The sequence below is a fragment of the Xenopus laevis genome, chromosome 9_10S (genome assembly GCF_017654675.1).
Source record: "Xenopus laevis strain J_2021 chromosome 9_10S, Xenopus_laevis_v10.1, whole genome shotgun sequence".
Lineage (NCBI taxonomy): Eukaryota > Metazoa > Chordata > Amphibia > Anura > Pipidae > Xenopus > Xenopus laevis.
This window is the reverse complement of record NC_054388.1, coordinates 38,825,852-38,841,781: the sequence shown is the minus strand read 5'-3', so window position 1 is coordinate 38,841,781 and position 15,930 is coordinate 38,825,852. Positions and strand designations below refer to the sequence as shown.

The 15,930-nt window shown below is 42.1% G+C and overlaps 1 protein-coding gene across 2 annotated transcripts; it reads right to left on the bottom strand.

The window, feature by feature from the left end:
• Window positions 1-1,626: 1,626 nt before the first annotated feature.
• LOC108702797 (ras-related protein Rab-37-like) lies at window positions 1,627-15,480 on the bottom strand. Of its 2 annotated transcripts, XM_018238487.2 has the most exons (8): window positions 15,358-15,480; window positions 15,099-15,134; window positions 13,141-13,192; window positions 12,998-13,048; window positions 7,646-7,729; window positions 6,468-6,508; window positions 6,302-6,378; window positions 1,627-2,583 (listed from the first exon to the last, which is right to left on the bottom strand). In XM_018238487.2, exons 1-8 carry the CDS (start codon window positions 15,469-15,471, stop codon window positions 2,484-2,486), a joined length of 555 nt encoding a protein of 184 aa, XP_018093976.1. In that variant the 5' UTR covers window positions 15,472-15,480; the 3' UTR covers window positions 1,627-2,483. The 2 variants fall into 2 exon arrangements, 1 of the variants encoding a protein (XP_018093976.1); XR_005964717.1 differs by lacking the exons at window positions 6,302-6,378; window positions 6,468-6,508; window positions 7,646-7,729; ... (2 more) ...; window positions 15,099-15,134; window positions 15,358-15,480 and adding an exon at window positions 4,298-4,503 and having other exon boundaries at window positions 2,497-2,583.
• Between the last annotated feature and the right edge of the window lie 450 nt (window positions 15,481-15,930).

Below are 15,930 nucleotides of genomic sequence, written 5' to 3'. Positions count from 1 at the left end.
ACCTTCTCTGGAAAAAAATACCGGCCTTCCTATATATTTAGATTCTTCCCCAATTAATAACATTGGGATCAACCAAGCCAGGTGGCAACCCAAGCTACACTGTACTGACACCCCACAGCCCAATAAATACTGATTGCCTATGGCCAGAATCTGCAGATTGCCAGTCCAAGCCTGCCTACAAAGGAGCAGAGAGAGAAAGTTGCACATCACTCACTATAAAGCTAAGGCTACACTGGGCTGAAATCCAGAGGCCTATTTTATCCCCTACTATGGGCAGTAGCCTCCCTCTTCTGTTCTCATCTGGAACCTTTGTGTCGGCTCTAGTGCAAATACACTGGGCAAAGTTTGTTTGAATAAATGCAAGTCTTTGCACCAAAATCTGCTGAGTGTGTTTGCGCCGGAGCAGACACAATGGTTCCCTATGTGGTAAGGGCTGCATACTGTCAGTGGATTTTATCAGGCTAATTTCAGCCCTGTGTGACCCTAGCCTAAAGAGTTGCACTGAATACAGAAGGGATTCTGCAGGGGTTCCTTGGAATGCCCCTCATGCATGCTGTCATCCCCTATTCCCCATGATTGTGGATTGTGTTGGGCCCTCTTGGTGATTGGGGGCTGGCATCCATAGTTACACTCATTTATATAGCCCTATACAAAAGGCCATTGCTTGTGAGCTCTGGATGTTAACCATGATTTCTGCTCATGTCAAAGTCCTCTGTGTATGTGCTACAGCTATAGTCAAATGTGGAGTGAAAATGGCAATGTGCATCTATCCACTCTGTGTTACAGCATCACAGACACAGAGCACAGCATACTCACAGCCACAAAATCCACAATAGGGTATTGCCAGCGCTGCTGAAGCTAAGGGCAGATAGCTGCAATTGGTGTTCTCTCTGCCTGCAGCGAAAACACTGCTTGTGACAGAAGCACCTCAGCACTTGCCACTGTAGTATTGGTAAATGTGCCCTAAAATCTCAGCCTCTTGAGATATTTAACTGGACTCTGTACATTTGCATTTCTAGAGCCCTACCGGTAAGTCAGAATCCTTCGCAAAAGATTCAGCCGAATACCGAACCAAATCTGAACCCTAATTTGCATATGCAAATTATGGATGGGAAGGGGAAAACATTTTTTACTTCCTTGTTTTTTGACAAAAAGTCACTAGATTTCCCTTCCCGCCCCGGATTCGGTTCGGCTGGGCAGAAGGATTCAGCCAAATCTGAATCCTGCTGAAAAAGGCGAATCCTGGATTCGGTGCATCCCTAATGAGAATTAAATATACAAATATTACACCAATGTATTGAAATGGTAGTTTCCTGATGCAAAATGTGTTGGTTTGGGATGCAAATATGGAATATTAGTGGACAAGTTGAAAACAAAACAGCCATCTCTCCAACATACAGTATACACTAGTTTTGGCTTTGAGCAAAGCAAATCCATTTTAAAAGGGAAGTTGACCTTATTAATTTTATTTTTGAATGATTTCCTCATATCGAGCCTCTTTCCAAAGAGAAATATAACTGCTATCTTATCACTGGGATTAGTGTCCTCAGCAACCAGACAGCAAGCAAATAGCGAGGTTTGACTTGTATTGTAATTTCTGCTTATCTTTCATCAGTTCAGCCCTTGTCTTGTTTATCTTTTATTTTGACAATTGCACAAATGCCTGGTTGCCAGGGACAGGGAGTCTAGCAACCTGACAGTAGTTTAAATATCAAACTCAAAAGGTAAACAGTGTGAGATAATTAAAAACAAACATAATACATGACCATCAATATTAAAACAGAATTAGAATTAGAATTACTTTATGTGGAAGTAACCACATATCGATCACACAGCCAGGAAGTCTGCATGTGAGGGTGAGAATCACTCTCAGTATATTGGCGTGTACATTTTATGGCATCTCGTATTTATTTATGGTGTTATAAAAAAAACATCACAAAGAAATTTCTTGTTTCCAGATCCCCCAAAGTTAGTGCCAATATCTTAGGAGCATTTGCTAAAATCATATCCAAGGGCAACAGGAACTGCCCCTTTAAACTACAAAATGTAAACCTATGCCTGCCGGGCACCTTGGCACAGAAAAAAGGGGTGATGGGTAACATGACACTTATACAAATGCTACTGTTTGTGATGGTAACATGAGAACAGCACAGACCAGGGTCATAAAAGTCTTCTTGGTACATATTTTCTTCAATAAAGTGCAAAGGGTTGTTTTCCTAAAGATGGATGCACATGTTTGCTTATGGTATCAGCATGTTTCATGGTTATGGATTGTTTCTTATCATTTGTGGAATGGCGTCCGTCTCTTCATCCTGATTATAGGGTTCCCTTTTTATTCAAGAGTTTGGCAGAGCCTGTTGTGGGACTTGCATTCATGTAATGGGTTGTGATTAGCATATTACAGGGGTGTCTCCTTTGTTCCAGATCTTAAAGTGCTGGTATTGAGGGAAAGGGCGTTGCTGTATAGAATCCACCCCACCAAGTCAATTGGCACAGCAGTTGCCTGTCTTCTTCTGGGAATCAATGTAACTATGGATCTGAAATGAACGTTCCTCCCGCACTGAAGTCCTCTCCTTTAGCTCCCTATAGACGAAAAGAGAACAGTGACATTAATAACTTGGATTAGAGACTATGGATATCTACTGTGCAAACAGCATAATTCTATGTATCTAGTGGTTTGGTTTAATTTGGTTAAAAAAGATTCCAAGGAAACAGATTCTACACCGTTCCATTTGATTACTCACTGGGGTGGAAGGGGCCGCATCAGTGGTTCTATCTAAGGTACCCAGGCTCCCCTGCAACCAACTTTTCAGGGCTTCCCTCTGCACCATGTTATTGTGCTACCTGCTCAAACACAACACCTTCCCCCCCATGAACGGATGTTGGAACAGCATGGATGCAGGCATTAGAGAATGTATGGGTGGGATGCAAATCCCTACCAGTCCCCTTTTGCCAAGGCAACATCACCCCTGGTAATAGGGTTGCCACCTTTTCTTGAAGAAAATACCGGCCTTCCTATATTTTCATGCATTTCCCCTATTAATAACATTGGGATCAAGCTTAATTTTTACCAGCCAGGCCAGGAAAAAAAATGGGCAGGTGGCAACCCTACCTGGCAACCTTGGGGCCTGCTAATGTTATTGGTCACATAATCCCATCAGCCACACATACATTGCTTATGGAGTTTTCCTGCTAATTCCACCCTGGGGAACAGGGGCTGCAAAATACAGCTCATATCTAATTAATCAGTCTGCCCTTTAAATCAATGTGGGTAAACTGCAGGCCAAATATCTCTGCTTTTTTTTTTTTTTTCAATCATTTTTATTTTTATTTGCAGATAAAAAGACAAAGAAAGGAATTGTACACAAACGTGGTTCTAGATTTGTAGTCACTGGGAGTATCCCAGCCTACAGAACTCTGAAGACACATAGTACTTCCACATTGTCATCCGAACCAATAAACAACAATAAACAGTTTTGTTTCAAACCTTTTTGAGTACTGTCATAGTGGTTGTCATATCAGTAAGGGGGTAGAGGACACACCAAATGAAACATCAAGGCGGGCAAAAGGCGGGCACTCTGTGGAGAAGGGTACATTGTATAAGAGGTTATGTCATCCCTTCCATTGTGGGTCAAGGGAAAAAAAAAAAAAAAAAAAGGGGGGGCCGTTAAGTGGGCAAAACGTCCCGGTATGCCATCCACGGTGTCCAAACTTTGTAGAATTGTTTCTGGGAGGCCATACGTATGCTGGTCATTTTTTCCAGGAGGAGCATGTTATCTAATTTGGTTTTAACCAAGTGGAAGTCCAGAATCAAAGATTTCCATGAGGATGCTATAACCTGTTTTGAGGCTGAAAAAATGTGGGTGATTAATTTCCGTAGATGTTTATTTCCTCCTGGGATCCTCTTATGGATCAGTGCCTCCGCCGGGTTTTTCCTGAGCGACAGACCAGTAACGTTAGTTATTAAAGTGTATATGCGGATCCAAAATCTGGCAGCTTTGGGGCATTCCCACCAGATATGCATAAAGGTAATATCTCTGCTTTTTAATGCAACATAAGGACAATAAAAATAAATCATAAAAGATAGCCAAATAAATGAATATAATTCGAGGGTTGACCACAATTACTTCCTTAAGTGCTGAAATACAAAACTAGCAAACTCAGCTATTTTGCAGGAGAACTAATCTGAAAATATTCCTATTTTTATTCTTAAAGGGGACATATACCATCATTTTCAACTTAGGTTTAATCTAACCCTTTTGTAATAATATTCAATAAAACAATGTGTTTATGATACCTTTTGGTTCTAGTTTCTGTGTTATCGTAGATTTTCTTATCTCGCTCCTCCCTTTCTCTTCATTTCCTGTGCTGGTATCTGCACAGTCTGGCCGGGGGGCCGTCGGCCGTCTCTGTCTTTCACTGTCTTTTTCTCTGCAAGGAGCAGCCACTGAGAAGGACTGGGCGTGTATAGGGGGGATGCGCTGTTATCGAGCTAATCTCGGCGCCACGTCAATCACGCTGGGGTCCTTCTCAGGGCAGCCTGTGCTCGTTCCTGTCCTTCCCCTGTGCACGAGCAGACTGCAACCAGAGCGAGCGTGTGAGGACGTCTGCTGCTGCGCTATTACGGATATCCACTCCAGCATAATTTGAGTGCCGACTCTTCCTACTACCCTGCCTGCAAGTGTAGGGTGAGTTGCAGGGAGACTGGGGAAGTGCTGGGGAAGGACATTCCTGCGATTTAGTCGCAGTTGGACGGCAGATGTCAGCGCAAGTGAAGTGTAGGGGGATATTGTACAACTCCCTGCTCCCCAGGATTCCGCAAAAAAACTTTTGTCTAGAAAAGTTGACCTGAAGTTCTTGCAGTTTCTGGGGGTCGGTTGAAGCCTGGGGGTCGCCTGAAGCCCCTCCCAGCAGCCGGGGAAGTTTAATCAGTAGTCGCTGCTTGTGCGGCACCGTCAGTGACTAAAATGTAGTTATTATGTGCGGGTCACAGATGCAGAAATCTCAAGAGACCTAGTGTTGGGCCCCGGGCTGTGAGTGTGGCCCCTGGATGCTGCAGGTAAAGTACCGGCTTTGCGATGCGCTAAGTCCCTGAGTCACACGGAACTGCGCCTCCAAGTTATGACAGATGCTGCAGGAAAAGTACCGGCTTTGCGATGCGCTAAATCTCAGACCTGTTACTCTCTGAGTCACACTCAAGAGACCTAGTGTTGGGCCCCGGGCTGTGAGTGTGGCCCCTGGATGCTGCAGGTAAAGTACCGGCTTTGTGATGCGCTAAGTCCCTGAGTCACACGGAACTGCGCCTCCAAGTTATGACAGTTACTGCAGGTAAAGTACCGGCTTTGCGATGCGCTAAATCTCAGACCTGTTAGTCTCTGAGTCACACTCAAGAGACCTAGTGTTGGGCCCCGGGCTGTGAGTGTGGCCCCTGGATGCTGCAGGTAAAGTACCGGCTTTGTGATGCGCTAAGTCCCTGAGTCACACGGAACTCCTGCATCATTCACAACGGTGTTGCTTTCAGTCCAACCCACTGCTTGAATTAAAGACTTGTGTTCCTCGCTCAGTAAAGATGCCATCAGTATTCTCAGGCCCAAATTTGTGGAAAGGCCCAAAAGGCCTGGGCCTAGGGAGGCAGAATTTTAGGGGGACGACATACCCAACTTCATCCACATTGGTTAATAAGCACTGGGGGATTCGCAGAAGATACAATCGCTTTTAAAATTTTCTCTTCACCAATCGCCAGAACCCAATGTTGAAAATTTGATCTAATAAACAAGATTTTTTACTTGCATTTAAGAATTTTTTTTGAATAAAGAGCTATATATGGTGCTTTTTATATATTTTCTGTATATGTTTAGGTAGTGGCCCATTTAAATCTGATTCTTAGAAATAAATCGTGAATTTAGGGGGCATGAAATTGAATGGCATAGAATGTTTCTAACTGTAACAATTATTTCCCTAGGGATATTAAACTATGGACTTACTCAGCATAACAGTTTTTATTTGTGCAAGGAAAGCCACACTAGCAGTACATTGTTACAGATGGCATTTTTCAACAGGACCTGATCTTCCTTACCCAAATCCTATTAATAAATAACAGGGCCTCACAGTTCGTGATTCCTGGATTTGTAATCCTGCACGTCAGATTAAAGTCTAACTCTTATTTGCTGCATGCAAGGCAATCACTGGTTAGAAATTCAGCTCATACGAACCATGTACAGAAGGTGGGATCTCTGTATAAATGACGACTGCCTGGGCCAATCAAAATTCAGGTTTATTAGAGATTTATTCTGATACTCACCTTGCCACAGCTAAAAATGCCAGCTCGACTTTGACACCAGTCTTGGCACTCGTCTCCATGAAGGGCACACCATACTCCTGAGGTTGCCATAAAGGCAAAGGGATGGTGGTTAGAAAAGGAGAGGAAAAAATATTTAATTTTTAAGCATCATTTTTCATATTTCGACCTTTGCCAGAGACTCCCCATCCTCAGTCCTTATGACCCGTGCTGCATCCATGTCACTCCGTAACCACAGGGTATAGAAATTAGAATGTGCACATAATAAAGACTGGCTGTGAGGATTTTCTGGTTGGTTAAATTATTATAAATAAGTGTATGGAATGGTAGAAGATTTATGGGCACTTTCAAATGAGAGCCTAAAACTGCACTTCCAGGGAAGAATTCCACAAAGGCCACCATAGCAGAGCAATGTAGTTGTTTGCTGTGTGGGATAATTCTGTAACATTTTAATTTCTAAGTAGGGGGGCTGCATGATTTTTATAGCCACTAGGGGAGGGCTTGAAGTCAGAAATCTGTAGCTAGAACGGGGATATTTATACAGCAGCAACTTCCTAATACAATAAATTTAAAGGGATACTGTCATGGGAAAAAAAAATTTTTTCAAAATGAATCGGTTAATAGTGAAGCTCCAGCAGAATTCTTCACTGAAATCCATTTCTCAAAAGAGCGAACAGATTTTTTTTTATATTCAATTTTGAAATCTGACATGGGGCTAGACATATTGTCAATTACCCAGCTGCCCCAAGTCATGTGACTTGTGCTCTGATAAACTTCAATCACTCTTTACTGCTGTACTGCAAGTTGGAGTGATATCACCCCCCTCCCTTTCCCCCCCCCAGCAGCCAAACAAAAGAACAATGGGAAGGTAACCAGATAGCAGCCCCCTTACACAAGATAACAGCTACCTGGTAGATCTAAGAACAGCTGTCAATAGTAAAAACCCATGTCCCACTGAGACACATTCAGTTACATTGAGATGGAAAAACAGCAGCCTGCCAGAAAGCATTTCTCTCCTAAAGTGCAGGCACAAGTCACATGACCAGGGGCAGCTGGGAAATTGACAAAATGTCTAGCCCCATGTCAGATTTCAAAATTGAATTTAAAAAAATCTTTTTTCTCTTTTGAGAAATGGATTTCAGTGCAGAATTCTGCTGGAGCAGCACTAATAACTGGTTCATTTTGAAAAAAAAAACATTTTTCCCATGACAGTATCCCTTTAAGATGAACATTTACACATAATTCTTTTTATTTGAAGTCTACAAGCACTATTTGGCCAAGTGTTAATAGGAGGCCAATTTCATAAGATGGAGACTTATTTACAACACAGCGAGATGCAAGCTCAGCAGGAAGTGGTACTTACCTTGTTGCCAAGCAGAATGATGACCACATCCTTTTGTGCATAGTCATAAATATCCGTGAGCCAGGCCTAAGAAACACAACCGTGGAGGAAGGTGAGTGTCACACAATAGTCTGAGAGCCTTGTGTACAGAAACAAGAGTTGACATATGGAGGTGTGTGCAGTAAGAGAGCAACTGCAGGCCTGACGGTTAGTGAGGCAGTGGGATTATAAACAAGTGTCTCTTTTGTAGAGTAGTGGCACATAGGGCATTATAATCACTGCTTCCCTCAGTGGAAGCCAAAACGCCCCTATCCTCCTGTCACCGCCCCCCGCCCACCTTATTTAATTGCCCGAGTCACCAATATGTTAGGTACAAACCAGTGAATCCAACAGTTCCGTTTTCTTTTAGAAAAAAAATGCACTGGCCCGGGGCAAAAAAGTGAAGCAGCCGATATCTTAACTTTCAAAGGTTTTTCTAGCACAATTTAGTAAGATCTGAAATCTCTGCATGTATCAAGACAATTTACTATACCCCTATCAAATGCATCTAGTATTATACAGTAGAACCCCAATTTTAAATTTTTCGTGGGACCACAAAACAACAATGTAAAATGAGGAAAAACTTAAAATCAGGGGATGTAAAATGGGGGTTCTACTGTGTCACGGTCGGCACCCTAAATTCAGAACCAGTGCTTAGCACCCTGTTCTCGGCTCATGCTTCCGCCTTTAACAGCCGCCTTTCACCTCGGGAGGAGCCCTCGGCTAATCGGATGCCACCAGGTCTTAAATGAGAGAGGTGCCAAGCGAAGGGTTCTGTACAAGCAAAGGGGCACAACGGTAAAGCAAAGTCTTTTGGGCAGAAGGTCACAGTACAAGGCATAGACAGAAACCAGGAGATCAATCAGAAGGGAATTGGATACAGAAGAGTAGGTTACCAGGCAGCAGGGCTGCCATCAGAAATCATGGGGCCCCGCACAACAAAATTTTCTAGGCCCCCCTCGCCACCCTTCCCTCAGTATGAAGGCCACATAAGACACAGGCATTAAAATATTAAGTGCCCCCCTACAAGTTAAAAAAATAACTTTGGTGCCCAGGCCCCTCCTACAAGTTTTGGTGTCAGGTGGTGGTTAAAGAAAAAAAACATTTGTGGCCAGGCCCCCACACATTTTAAAAATTAACAATGAGCCAGGGCCCCCATACATTTAAAAAAAAAAAAAATAGCCAGGGCCACCACACTTTTTTTTAAAAAACAACAATTAGCCAGGGCCCCCACACATCTTTAAAAAAACAAAAACTAGCAAAGGGCCCCCACACATTTAAAAAAAAAAAAACTATTAGCCAGGGCCCCCACACATTTAAAAAATAAACAATGAGCCAGGGCCCCCACACATTTAAAAAAAAAACAATTAGCCAGGCCCCCACACATTTAAAAATAAACAATGAGCCAGGGCCCCCACACATTTAAAAAAAAAATAAATTAGCCAGGGCCCCCACAGATTTAAAAAAAAAAACAATTAGTCAGGGCCCCCACAGATTTTAAAAAAGAAAACAATTAGCCAGGGCCCCCACACATTTTAAAAAATAAACAATGAGCCAGGGCCCCCACACATTTTTTAAAAAACAACAATTAGCCAGGGCCCCCACAGATTTTAAAAAAAAAACAATTAGCCAGGGCCCCCACACATTTAAAAAAAAAAAAAATAGCAAAGGCCCCCCACACATTTAAAAAAACCTATTAGCCAGGGCCCCCATACATTTCAAAAAAATAAACAAACAATTGGTCAGGGCCCCCACAAGTTAAAAGAAAAAAAAACTGCACGTACCTTAGCCAGGGAGTTCAGATGCCGGTATCTTCAGTTTCTTGTGCTCTGATTCGCCAGTGAAATGTAAGTCCCAGTAAACCCGCATGGTGATTGGTTAAAGTAGAGGGGAGGTTCAAACTCCCAACCAATCCGCATGTGGCTTTACCGGGACTTACATTTCATGGCGAATCAGAACACAAGAAGCCAGTCATCGGAGCTCTGATGCAGGGGCCCGGCTGTGCAAGTAAATGCAAGTAAGTGCAAGTAACTGCAGCATGGCCGGGCCCCCCTTAACTCCCCAAACCACCAGGGCCCGGGACAACAGTCCCCCCTGTACCCCCCTGATGGCGGCCCTGCCAGGCAGGGTCAGGATTTCAGAAGTTAGGATAGTCAGTAGCAGGCAGGGGTCACAACAGGTAATCAGATCACAGAATTCACAAGCTTAACAGCACAGAACCACCAGGAACTCACTAGGAGAAAACTTATAATGGGCAATGATTACAAAGACAAAGGTCCCTGAAGTACTGTTTGAATTTTCGAGCCAATGCGCGCTGACAAAGCACGCAGCATAAGTGCGCCTATAAAAATAGCAGAGGCACACCGCACGCGCACTAAAGAACCGGCGCATCCCCGTCGGCCCACTGGGCCACCAGGGTGAGTAGCCTTTACATACTGTAGTTACAAAAGATACCATTCGGACAACCTTCTTCAATAACAATCGACATGATATATTTGTCGTGACTGCTGTGAAAGAAACATCACTTAGTCTCCATCTCCACTGAGCCCACCAGTTAGAATTTCCAACAGAACTCTCCAAAAGATCACTTTTATGGTGGTCAAGCAATGGAATCACTACTTTATACTCATTAACTCGCTATGCTAAGCTACTGACCTTATCGCAATTGACAGAAAAACTCCAACCTACCCCCCCAGAACTATTTAAACTTTTAGTATGTTATAGAATGGCCAATTCTAAGCAACTTTTCAATTGGTCTTCATTATTTATTTATTTTTATAGTTATTATTTATTTATTTTTATAATTGTTTGCCTTCTTCTTCTGACTCTTTCCAGCTTTAAAATGGGGGTCACTGACCCCATCTAAAAGCAAATGCTTCGTAAGGCTACAAATGTATTGTTACTGCTACTTTTTCTTACTCATCTTATTATTAAGACCTATTAATATTCCAGTCTTTTATTCAAATCAATGCAGTAATTTGGACCCTAGCAACCAGATTGCTGAAATAGCAAACTGGAGAGCTATTGAACAAATATCCAAATAACTCGAAAATCACAAATTAAAAAAATTGTCTCTGAATATCACACTCTACATCGTACTCAAAGGTGAACCACCCCTTTAACTCCTACATTATGCAAGGAGACAGCTTGAAACAGTGTGTTGACAGGCACCATAGCATAACCTATAAAATGCTCAATTGACTACCAACAACATTAAATATAACTTTATACTCAAATGGGAACAAACTTATCAACAATGGTCACAATGCAGCCTAGTGGCTAACAAGGGGAGCACCTGTCTTACCAACAGAGAAACAAACAATCAAACTCCTTCACAAGACTTACCTGACTCCCATAAAAAAATGATCCCCTGCTCTTTTCAGCCCTGCACACATGAGGTCCCTAGAAATGCATGGAGATATGAAAACTTGTACAACATGTTTCGGCTAAAAAGGCCTTCATCAGGTGCATGAAGGCCTTTGTAGCTGAAACATGTTGTGCAGTAATTTCTGCAAATAAAGAGATGACTTTTTAATTGAAGAATTACGTGCTCTCCGGCTATTATCTTTCTTATTTGGACATTTTTGCACTCCGGCACAGGGTTTGCAGCGCGTTGAGAAGCACATTTACACTGATGATCATACAAAGGACTATCGTATTTATGGTTTGATATTTTACCTTCCTGCTTAGACAAGCCCTTGAAAGTCAACCAAACACAACGGCCATTTGTAGGTTTTGCACTTGCTGTCTCAACACCTTCTTTTTTCTTCCCATTTTTTTCCCCTTTCCTAATTGTTCTCTTATTTCTTCTTCTATGAGATTTTATTTTTTATTGATGAGAGGACCAACGATCCAAAATTTTTGTATCTTTTTTCTTAAAAAGTTAATAAAACTTTTCAGAATAAAAAAAAAGTACTTCCTCCCAGAGTAAATTGCATTTTGATTCTCATGCCAGATTAAAAATCTAGCACAGCAGACTATCAGAATGTGCAGGTAGCAGTACTCATCCAAGAGGCATGCTGCAGGTCTCTGCTCTTTAAAAAGTAGAAAAAAAGTGGTAGATAAGGTAAGGCACCAAACATTGTGAAAAGTGCAAAAAAATGGCATATTATAGCCTAGTTCTGTCCTTTGCATTGTAGGAGGTAAATTATCCATGCTGGGGGATGACTGGGAAAACGTAAGAAACACTGTGGCATGGTACTGCTTCACTTTTTTCCCTGGGACAGTTCATTTTTCCCAAAAAGAGCACTGGCAAAGGGAGAAAGCTTAGCGACTGTATTCACTGGTGGAGTTCCAATATGTCAGGCACCCCCAGGCTTTCCTTGTCTTCCAATGACAGCACCATGGTTGATACATATGGAACAGGCATTTTGTCCATCACTATACAGAAGAAGACACTAAAGATGTTATTTATTAAATCCGAAAACTTCTCATTATTTTAGTAAAACCACTTTCGACCAAACTCCTATTCACATTGTTACCTTATTTGTCAATAAATGAACTTGAAAAAATTTGGTCCAGGAAAAGACTCGCTAAAATACAAATCGTTTTGTTGCCGTCATTGGTTTTACGCCTGAAAACCATGATTTTCTCAGATTCTCGTATGAAACCCAGCGCAGATCATGATATCTTCCAGTTGTGAAGGGACATCTGCCATTGACTTCTACATGACCTGGGCAGGTTTGAGATATTTGAGTATTTTTTTATTTGGACTCTTAGCAGAGCCGGGTCATGCCTGCCAAGCCCCCTTGGCAACCTGGTCGATCCTGGCTGGTTTTGCGCATGCGTGCACTAATTGTCACGTGTGCATGCACAAATCTAGGCGTACAGAAGCGCAAATAGACCGGGAAGATAGGGGACTGGACATGGGGTAGGCGCCAGAGAAGGTACGTGCCTGGCGCCCTCCCAGCTTTACACCCTAGGCACATGCCTACCCTGCCTACCCCTGACTTTTAGCAGCCTCTGGGTTTAATATATCTCGAAAAATTTTAGGTTTTTGTTTCCATGAATAAATTATATTTTCTCTTTTAAAAGTCTGACAAAAATAACTCCCAAAATATTCCATGTGCCAATAACCTTACCATATTGTCAATGAAAAGGGCAGGCGGGTGCAGCGGGTAAAAACACAGTGGGGCACATTATTTTCACGAAACAGGGGCCCACATATATTCCTATATAACAGGTAGGTGAGTAGATTTTTTAAATAGGATGATGTAAAGGAGGGGGTGGTGTCGGTTAAGTCAGAAGCATAAACTTGTGAAGCCAGTATGCTGTTTGGTTTATTAATTATGTTGTGTTAAGGATGTTGCAGTCATTGGGAATGTTGTCAAATGATGTTTTGTTTGTTATATCATAAAGCAAGAGCAGGGTTGCAAAAGATCAAAAAATAATAAACTGTATCAACACCTTTTGTCACTTATACCCCGTGGATACATGATGCCCTTACTGGCATTCGACATACCCTGTGCATCCCTGTAGTAAGCATGCGTCTCCTGTCCAGCTGTATCCCAGATCTGAAAAGCCTGAAACAAATAGATATCAGTTTGTGTTACATAACAATCAGGTCCTACCTAACACAGGTTGTAAAATGTGTGGCTCAATTAGTAAAGTACTAAAATGCATTGTGAAACAGCATCAAAACAAACCTAAAATATCTTTGCCCCCTAGTGGGCAGAGATACTCTTCATCACTGCTTGCATTAACCCACAGTTGTCTGTTGTTTCTGATATCCCTTCTAATTAAAATAATCAACATGATAAGACTCTTGTTTTCATATAAAAAAAACAATGAAAGACAAAAGTGTTGTGTTTGCCCTACAGGGCACTGCCTCTATTACTATGTAGTCAATGTACCTTCTCTTTTCATATGACTTGCGGCAATTGAAGGACAGAAAGTATCAGTGAACAATTAAAAGTGGAGTGAAGCACTCCAGCTGCAAGGTTAATCAGATGATTATTAGTAAAGCAGCGTTATGAACTCCCAACGGCCCTTCATCAAACAACATATAAAAACCTAAAACACTGCCAATGCCACTCATGTAAACTTTCCTCGAAATTTGCGCTGTACACTAAAAGAGCTGAAATTCCTGTTAGAAAACCAGAAATTCGGCTCTTAATGTTACCAGGGGTGGCAAAATATCACTTGAGGCAAGTGTTTGCATCATGGCTGAAAAGGTAGTGTGAATTACATGAAAAATGAAGGTGAAGGGGTGGGTGTGAATCATGTGAGAAGAGAGAATATGGGGAGATTACCCGACAAAGAGGCCCATGGGGAAAGTAACTATCACATGAAGAGTGAAACTGTTGCAGAGAGTATAACACAAGGAGCGAAGCTCACAGAGTATCATGTGAGTAGTGATGCAAAGTAAAGGGTCTTACAAATTGACATTTTTGGCTGTGCTCCCCTGCTTTTCATTTTAATCCAATCAACTACAGGGGAGCGGAGCCCAAAACTCCCATTAGTAAGAGCCCTATGTAATATTCCAGGAGTAAAGTTATTTCGGTGAGTATCCATGAAAGGTGAAGTCAATAGGGCAAGTGAGTAGCATGTGAGGAATGAGGCTGATGTGACAAGTGATTATTACAACAGGACTGAAGCAGAGAGGAGAACGAGTATGATGTGAGGCTGATGTGAAAAATTTCATAATGGGAAGTAGGAAATAGACTTAGAGTGAGTATCACAGGAGAAGTAAAGCCATCAGGGAGAGTAAGTGTCACCAAGGAGTGAAGGTGATATAGAGAATTTGACACAAGCAGTGAAGCCTCTTGAGATGGGTGGGTTGTGTATCATGTGAAGTTTGCAGCCATTGTTGGAGTGTATCACAAAATGCAGTTATCCCCAACCAGTTGTTCAGGAGCAAGGTGTTTCTCTCCAACCCCTGGGATGTTTCTCCCAGTGATCTCAAAACAGGTGTTATTTTTGAATTCCAAGTTTGGAGGCACGTTTAAATTGCATTAGAACTATGTGTACTGCCAAATAGAACCTCCTGTAGGCTACCAGTCCACATGGGGGCTACCAAATATCCAATCACAAAAAAGGGACTTTTTTTATGCTTGTGTTGCTCCTCCACTCTTTTTACATTTGAACGTAGCTCACAAATAAGAAAAAGTTTGGTGACCCCTGATAATGAGTGAAGATGAGGAAGACAAAGCATATGGGAGAGCGAGTCTCATTTGAGGAGTGATACTAATGTAGAGGTTAAGTATCACACAAATGGAGGAGTGAAGCTGATAGGGAGCATAAGTATCACACCAGGATATAATCTGATGTAAGATTTCAGTGAGACATATTATTGATGTGTAGAATCTTGTGTATTTTATTGACCATTGGCTATATATGGAACTCAAGATAATTTTCCTCTGAATGCAAAGCGCACAACATATATCTTGTTAGATATACACACATTTATTTGCTACTCACCTGTAATTTCACGTTTAGTCCATACAAGGTAACAATCTTGTACTGGAAAAAGAAACACAATATATAAACATGAAATGGGAATTTCTGATGGCTAACAGCTACAGAGAATACCATGAACATCAGCATTATAGGATTCTTGGTCTGGCCCTAGCCTTAAGGCTAATGGCACATGTATCTTTTTTCAGCTATGGATGTCATCCAGCACAGAAACACCAGATACCTATGTAAGTTTTAGTTGCCCTTTAGGCACCATTTAGGCTCTCATCCTGAAGTCAATGCCAACTGTGGCCAGAAAGGCTCCTGAGAGAAATGCACCGTCTCTGAACTGGATAAGGAAGCAGGTTATCCCCACACCAGAGTCTCCGAGGAGCATGGCCTGAAGAAAAAGATACAGTGTTATCTCCACGTGGCCTGTAGACAAGGGGTGTTTAGGGTGGGAATGAGCATAGGAAGTAAAAAAAAAAAAACAAGAGAAGGAGGTTGTAAGGAAGGGTGAGTAAAAAGTATAAAACTGCCTGGTATCACCTATGCACAGTGACAATGGGGGCTGGAAATACACCTTACAGTAGTAAATGGGACTGGTAGTTATACATAAATTGGTAAGATGTGGGTGGGCTATCCCTGTTACAAAGCAATGACTCTTTTCTTGTTCTCTGCCTCTCCTTAGTCACACAAATAGGTGCAGAATCACCTTACTCCACCCTGATGTAAAACAAGAAGCTGACATTTTACACCTGTTAGATACCAACAGGAGGCACGGCCATGCTGACTGCTACTTTGCTCCAGTAACGTGTCATTTTACTGCTAACTGTCTGTGAAGTGTATAGTAGGG

Bases quoted from the DNA above. Each gene is read 5' to 3' on its own strand.
- LOC108702797 (XM_018238487.2), bottom strand. From the start codon at position 15,471: ATGCTCCTCGGAGACTCTGGTGTGGGGATAACCTGCTTCCTTATCCAG. The intron at 7,730-12,997 runs CCAATGACTGCA...GTTGTGTTTCTT, and splicing joins AACATCATTTGACAACATTC to AGGCCTGGCTCACGGATATT. The intron at 2,584-6,301 runs GTGAGTATCAGA...TTTCGTCTATAG, and splicing joins GCATTTTTAGCTGTGGCAAG to GGAGCTAAAGGAGAGGACTT.